This window comes from Protobothrops mucrosquamatus, unplaced genomic scaffold, assembly GCF_001527695.2.
Source record: "Protobothrops mucrosquamatus isolate PMUCROS unplaced genomic scaffold, P.Mucros_1.0 scaffold25, whole genome shotgun sequence".
NCBI lineage: Eukaryota > Metazoa > Chordata > Lepidosauria > Squamata > Viperidae > Protobothrops > Protobothrops mucrosquamatus.
Genome location: NW_015386410.1, coordinates 341,531 through 348,974, shown reverse-complemented (window position 1 = coordinate 348,974; position 7,444 = coordinate 341,531). Strand labels below are relative to the sequence as shown.

General features: G+C 42.6%; 1 protein-coding gene across 1 annotated transcript in view; it reads right to left on the bottom strand.

Moving 5' to 3' along the window:
• Nucleotides 1-389: 389 nt before the first annotated feature.
• The window catches only part of LOC107283088 (D site-binding protein), a 25,588-nt gene continuing 18,533 nt past the window's right edge, over nt 390-7,444 (bottom strand). Inside the window, exon 5 of the mRNA XM_015810936.2 lies at nt 390-1,664. Coding sequence (XP_015666422.2) covers nt 1,449-1,664 — 216 coding nt within the window. The 3' untranslated portion in view covers nt 390-1,448. The remainder of the gene's footprint in view (nt 1,665-7,444) is intronic.

The window sequence follows — 7,444 nt, the reverse complement described above, 5'->3', positions numbered from 1 at the left end:
AAGCCCTCTCGAAAAGTTCTTAACAACACTGTTACATGGAAAATTAAAAAGATTAGGAATCTCTCCAAAGGAGATTTTAAACATGTTTGCCCAGCATTTCCTTTCTGTACGAAAGAACCATCCTTCCCTTAACAGAAGAGCATAGTTTAATCTCACAAGTCTTGCCTGGAGTGAAGGTGGCTGTGTGTATATACACGTATACACACACACACATAGCAACCACACATTTTGTCTGTTTTACAAAAAAGAGATGAAACAAAACTTTATATATATATACATATATATATATAAATATATGTATATATATATACGTATATACATATATATATGTATATATATACATATGTATATATATATACATACATATACATATAATATAGTGTGTGTGTATGTATTTATATAGATTTCATATTTAGAAGGGACACAAATGAGGTCTCGTGTTTTATCATTTCTGTACACATGACACTACACTGGGCAGTGCTAGGAGGAAACAGATGCAGTCACTTGTCTTTTTTTTTTTAACTAAAAACAGAGAATAATATAATTGTAACAATTAAACTAAACCTCATAGCTTTGCCATCAGATGTAAAGTCCCCTTCGGCCAAGTGTGGAAATAAAATGAGTTGAGCAACCCGTTTGATTTAATTTGGCATTCTATAGACAGAAGAGTCCTGATGTTTACTGATCTCAAAAGAAAGGATTTTTTCCATTCAGGGTGTCCAAGACTTTGAGGCTTCCTCGAGAGGGGCATGTAAAGTCATAGTGGTTTATTGGGGTAGGGATGAGCCCAGGAAACCTGGATATCTCATCCACTTTTGTAGCTGGTTCGCCTGTCCCTTAATCGCAACTCCAGAGCCGGTGGATGAAATGAGAAAGGGTTAAACTGTGTGCAATCATCTGCTGAAAAATCTATTTGTGTGTGACCGAGCTTAGGCACTGAGATTTGCCTAAAGAGCTCCTCGGTCATCCATATCCAAGTCCCGTCCAAATGCCACACAGACAGTGGTTTGCAGCGTGATGGTCTCTGACTGAATTGCCTTTTGGATCAAGAGTTCATCCACAAGCCAAACCCTAAGATACAGGTGTAGAGAGAACGTGCGTGCACATGTAAGTGTTTGTGTGTGCAATACATCTTCCAACGTGCTACAGAGCCCTTGTGTCTTCCAGGTATCTATGATGCCCAGTTCAACATCTTGGCTGCTGTCCTGTTCTGGGTGAGGGGCAGGCCATGCCCACCCAGGAACTCTCCTTTGCGCACCCAGAACCATGGTTAGTCCCTGCAGGTGGAAAGTGCTCAACGCAGACCTTTCCCTCATTCCAAACATCTGTCGTTGGATTATTTGTTTGCCCGGTTCGGGAAGACAGGGGGTCTGGGTTGAAAAACCAGGGTGGCCCTACCACCTCGGTGGCGGGATCTTGGAGAAGAGCACAGCGCCCTGCTGTGGATTTTACAAGGTGCCGTGCTGAGATTCATATTTAGAGAGGATGCTGCGGTAGCGGGTTAGTTCCTGGCGGATATTGGCCACTTCTTGGCGAAGGACCGCATTCTCCTTCTCCAAGAAAGCCGCCCGAACTGTGATTTGATTCTCTTTCAGGCGGCGTGCATCTCTTGAGCGTTTTGCTGCCTCATTGTTCTTGTACCGCCTGTTCCAATATTTTTCATCCTGGTGCAACATGTAAAAGGAGGGGGGGTCAGGGGGAGGGAAAGAAGAAAAAAGTGGCACGTCAAAGAAAGTATCACATAAGCATTGCACACTAGATAATTCTAACCATTTTCCACAAGGCTCTGCGCAACTTAAATGTTCATAGGCAGTTCCTACACGGACTTGACAACAGTTGACTGTCCAATTCAGGGTGAGATTTGTGCTCTTAAGAAGCAGTACACTGTACATGAATACCAATGGCCATATCCCTGGATGGTTTCATCTTCCAGGCTGAGGAAACTCATGGTCAAATCCCCATTCAACCACAAAACGTCACTATGGACGAGTGACCTGAAATCTAAGGAAGGTTTGGCTTGCCCAGATAGGAGACAGTTCTTACTTGATTTTGGATAATCCAGGAAAGAGCAAATTGTGCCAAGCGGGATTTGAATCTTGCAAGTGAAGGCTGTAAATGCAATCATCTACCAAAAGGCAAGACCTTTAGATGGCTTCAAAGATTTAACTCACCATGTTTTGTATCCGGATAACTGAACTTTCAGAGCCTTGTCATCCAACACTTACAGTAATATCTGTGTGAATGCATTCTACTCTCCCCGTGAGCTCAAAGTTCTATGAAGGTCACAGAAGACTGCCACGTTCCAGTAGGCCCACAAAAATAGTTTAGCAACAGGCATTCATCCACTGAAGTGGATTCAGACTTGGTCCCACTTAAGAGTCAATGAAATCCATTGGCCTTCCCTCACTTGATTTCAGAGCCTAGGTACAGTTAAGTCAGCTCCAGCCAATTCGTTTCAATGACCTGGGCTATGAACAGATGGAGAGATCGATATAACTGGAGCAAAATGCACAAAAATCTGGCTTTCTTCTCTCTTTAAATAGTAGGGGAAGGGAAGAACTGGACTGACACCATGATGCCATTAAAAGGAGGGTTAGGGGTATTCTGCTATTCTTATACAACATTCTCCTCTTTCTCAATTTTTTGTTTCCCATATTAGAGGGGATTGAAAGGATACAAATGCACTGTTTTACTTTTATGAGGCAAACAACACTAGGAAAGGAGACCAGGCATCCCCAGCCCTCTGCCAGCTGCATGGGCTTAACGCACGCAGTTGGCAGAGGGTTTTAAATGGATTTTAAAGGTACCTTTAGGTCCAGTGTTTGGATCTAAAGTGGGAAATCTGGGACAGTCTCTCTTGCTGACTGATTGATGGCAGGCTCCTTTAAAAAAAGAGACTGATAGCTATAGTGAGCACACCCACTCTGGATTTCCCATTTTTGATACAAATATTCACTCGTTTTGAATAAATTAGTTTGGTCTGGTGGTTAAGGCATCAGGCTAGTAACCAGGCGACCGTGAGTTCTAGTCTCACCTTAGCCATGAAATCCCGCTGGATGATATTCTCTCTGTCTCTCTGTCTCTGTCTCTCTCTCTGTCTCATAGTAGATAAATAAAATACAGTTTAGCTTTAGATAGTGTGCGGTATGATGCCAGCTACTCAAAAAGTCCCCGGCGGAAGCTATCTGGCTCTTTCCTTTTGCTAGTGTGTCTTTGTGATTCATTGTATTGTGGGAACTAACTAGGGCCTTGTCAAGTTGAGCTTATACAGCCATCGTATTAAACCATCATGTGGTTTTAATTCTCTGGACATAAAATTTCATATGAACATAGGATTGCTGTCATATTAACCAGGGATGATAGGACTGGCACAAGCAATTTACATAAGCAAAAACTGTAACATCTAAGCCAGTGTTTCTCAACCTTGGCAGCCTGAAGGTGGGTGGACTTCAACTCCCAGTATTCCCCAGTAAGCTTTGTTGGCTGGAGAATTCTGGGAGTTGAAGTCCTCCCATCTTCAAGTTGTGAAGGTTGAGAAACAGTGATCTAATTCTAAGCCAAAATATACTAACTTATCAACTGCAGTGATTCACTTAACAAATTCGGCAAGAAAGGAGGTAAAATGGGGCAAAACTCACTTAACAAATGTCTCACTTAACAACAGAAATGTGGAGCTCACTTGTGGTCATAAGTTGAGGACTACCTGTATTTTGTTTTTATCACAAATACTCTGTAAACCCAATTGTTAAGTGAATCTCTTTGCCCAATGGCTTTTCTTGTCAGAAGATCACAAAAGGGGATCACATGATCCCAGGACACAGCAACGGTCATAAATATCAAACAGTTGGCAAGTGTCTGAATTTTGATCACATGATCCTGGGGATGCTGCAAAGGTCGTAACTGTGAAAAATGGACATGTCACTTTTTTCCCCTGTGCCATTGTTAACTTTGAATGGTCACAAAATGAACTGTTGTAAGTCAAGGACTACCTGTACATGGGAGTTATTAACTGAGCATAATTAAAACCAATCTCCATTTTCATCCTGGCCCTGCCTACTGTTAAAAGTGCACCTTTGGGTGACCCTCTAAACATGATCCCTGTCCTACCAGAAACAGTGGGTTCTTGGTTTAGACTAGTGTTTTTCAAATTGGCTAGGGCAGTGATGGCGAACCTTTTAGAGACCGAGTGCCCAAACTGCAACCCAAAACCCACTTATGCATTGTTGGGTGCTGGGTGGGTGTGGCCCATTGGGTGGGCGTGGCTGCGGTGGTAACGGCAGATTGGGTGGGACTAAAAAGTTCAATCAATCAATTCCAACTTTGCAAGATCTTTTTTTCCCCGCGAGAAATTGAAATTGACTGATTTTTTTTTATTTTTTTTTGCACACGGCGGCGGAGGCCTAAAGCGAAAAGGGTTTTATAAAACCCAGCTGAAGGCCTAGGACTGGGATGACGGCGCGCGTGCCCACAGAGAGGGCTCTGAGTGCCACCTCTGGTACCCGTGCCATAGGTTCGCCACCACTGGGCTAGGGAATTCTGGGAGTTGTTGTTCTATACATTTTCAGTGGTGCCAGACAACAAAGTAGTCCATCCATGCCAAGAAAAAAGAGAGGAGAGAGAGAGAGAGAGAGAGAGAGAGAGAGAGAGAGAGAGAGAGAGAGAGAGAGGTTTAGGATCATGTACATTCTTTTATTTTTATTTATGTGTCAGTATTTTAATAAACACCAAATAAATATTGGTGGTGGTATGTGCCGCTGTTTGCCCAATTAAGGAGGAATGGATGGTGCCTTCCCAAGTGACGTGCAGATTTTGCCAAGAAGTGTGAAGTGATACTGATGGGGAGTTTAATATCTGCCCGGAAATTCTGCAAAGCTTCCTAATTTGTCTTCTTGGCAACATTCTCCTTCAAAGAGCAGAGAAAAAGTTTAGCGGCCATTTGAAAAACAAAAATGAAACATTATAGGCAGGTGGCCCAGAATACTAGAAAAAGTGCCAGGAAATAGAACTGAAAGAAGGAGCTGAGTAGACGAAGGATGCTAGAAATAATAAATAAGAGTCTTTTTAGATAAATACAGAATAAAAAAAAAGATTTGGTAAATTAAGCAGGTGAGCAAAAATGACAAAATGGTAACGAAGAAAAAACAGATCTATTCAACTTCTATTGTGACTCCGTCTTCTCTAACTTGAGACGTGGAAATGAATGAACAGGACTGAGATAAAGTAAGGAATTACAGATAGTCCTCAACTTACAACCATAATTGAGCCCAGAGTCACAGTTGTAAATCTTGCAGGCTGTTAAGCAGGTCACCAAAGGACCATGTCTGATTCTATAACCCTTTTTTGTGATGGTCATTAAGCAAACATTGAAGTCACTAACTAAATGGACACAGTTGCTAAGTGAACACTGCAGTTATTAAGGAAATGCCATAGCTGTTAGGTGAACTCACTGTACCCAATGGGTCGTGTTTGTTGCCAAAAAACAATAAATTGTGGTCATGTGACTGCAGGACACTGCACACACCCATAAATATGAGCCAGTTCCCAAGTGCCCAGATCATGTGACCATGGGGGATGGGGGGGTGTTGGAATTTTGAAACCCAGTTCTAAGAACCTTTTGAGGGGGTCCGTTGTAACTTTGAAGAATTGCCAAGCTACCAGTCATAAGTTGAGGAATACCTGTAGCCTGCAGTATTTGGCTCAAAAGCAGAAAACATGTTTCAGAGTAGGTGTTACTTGCTCTCACTGTGGGCAGCTCCTTGATTCTTTCACCTGAACTCCTTGTCACTATCTCCCTAACTCAAACACATCTCCCAACCCAGGAAAAGTTCTGAATACACCTGTATTGGATCCAATAGCACCTTTTCCACTCTGTAACCAAATATTACACATTTTTAGACAAGAATGCTTCTTTACTTCGAACGGGTTTCGATCTCTAGAGCCAGATGAATAGCATTCTAGAGCAGAGGTACCTTTTGGGCACCAGGGACCAGTTCCGTGGAGAGAGGTTTTTCCACGGTCCGGAGAGCGTGTGGTTTTGTGTGCTGCCTGCATCTCGCAGATGGGGCTTTACTTGTTTGTGTAGACCGGTTGCTGGCATGCCGTGGCCCGGTACCGGTCCACAGACCAGGGGTTGGGGACCCCTGTTCTAAAATACTAAGTCACAAACCTGTCAGTCTAGCACTGATACCTAGGAAGATCCTAGGGATCATAAAGCAATCAGTCTATAAGCACCCTGAAAACAATGCAATAATTACCCAAAAGTCAAGATGGCGACTTCAGGATCAAGCTTTTCTAAATTAATTTTACTTATTTGATTGTAACTTCCTGGTCGATGATGGGAATGCCAAGGAGGATTATTTTCAGATTACACAACTAATAGTTTCACTACATCCTACACAGGTCAGATTCCCCAGTCAAATTTGCAGCCAGTTCTTCAAGGGCATTGCACTTGGAGAAAACAGTGAAACCAAACCAACTGGTTTGAGAAAGATCAATGAACACGATCCTGGGACAAGAAACAAAGTTCTATAAAGACGGAATGGAAGAACAGGGCACAGTGGGGCTAGGACAGCCCTACAGAAATACTTTCAAGGATGTCATGCATGACCAGAATGGCAGAACATGGAATAAATGGGTTTACATTACAAGAAGGCTTTGTAGATTAGAAACAAACATTTAAGAAGAGTAGAACTACTTTGGCAGTAGAACATGACGCCTGGAGATGGCGTGTTCTCCTTCACAGATGCATTCAAGCAGAAGCTGAAAGCCCCTCCACTGAAGAAGCCTTAATCTGGTTTCCTGCACTGAGCAGGGAATTGGACTCGATGGCACTAAATATCCAGTGCATGTTTCTTCAACATCCCCTCCCTGCAGATGTGCGAGATTCAACTCAGAATTCTTAGCAAGAGACATGAAACTGCCCTGGGTCTTCTGACCGAGGGTGGGATATAAATCAATAAAGAAACGAATGCTAACAAAGGCATTCCGAGAGTCCAAGGATAGGCATCATAGGTAGTGAGGGAAGTTAGCCCAGAGAAGGAAATATTAAAAGGGCAGAAAAATATATTTTTCCTCAAAAGGATTTTTAAAACCAGAAATCAATTCTGGCCTCAAATCTCTTTGGTCCAAGCAGGAGATGTACAAATGCAGATGTAAAACCATCAGAAAGTTGGAGCCAGAGAACTCAAGAAGACAAAGAGAAAATCTGCATACTTCACCCAAACTCTAAGTCATTAGCCCAGCCCTAGGGAAGCAGGATATGATTTTGGGACATAATAGGACTAACCCATTACCATCAAGTATACCAGAGAGGCATACCTAGGCTCAGGTCAGAATATGTGACACAGGAAATAGCCTCAAAGTTCATGCCACAGGAACAGGAAACTTCCAAACAAAAGGCTAGAGAGGGTATAAAAACCCTTTGCCCATGTGCTCAGTGTCATGA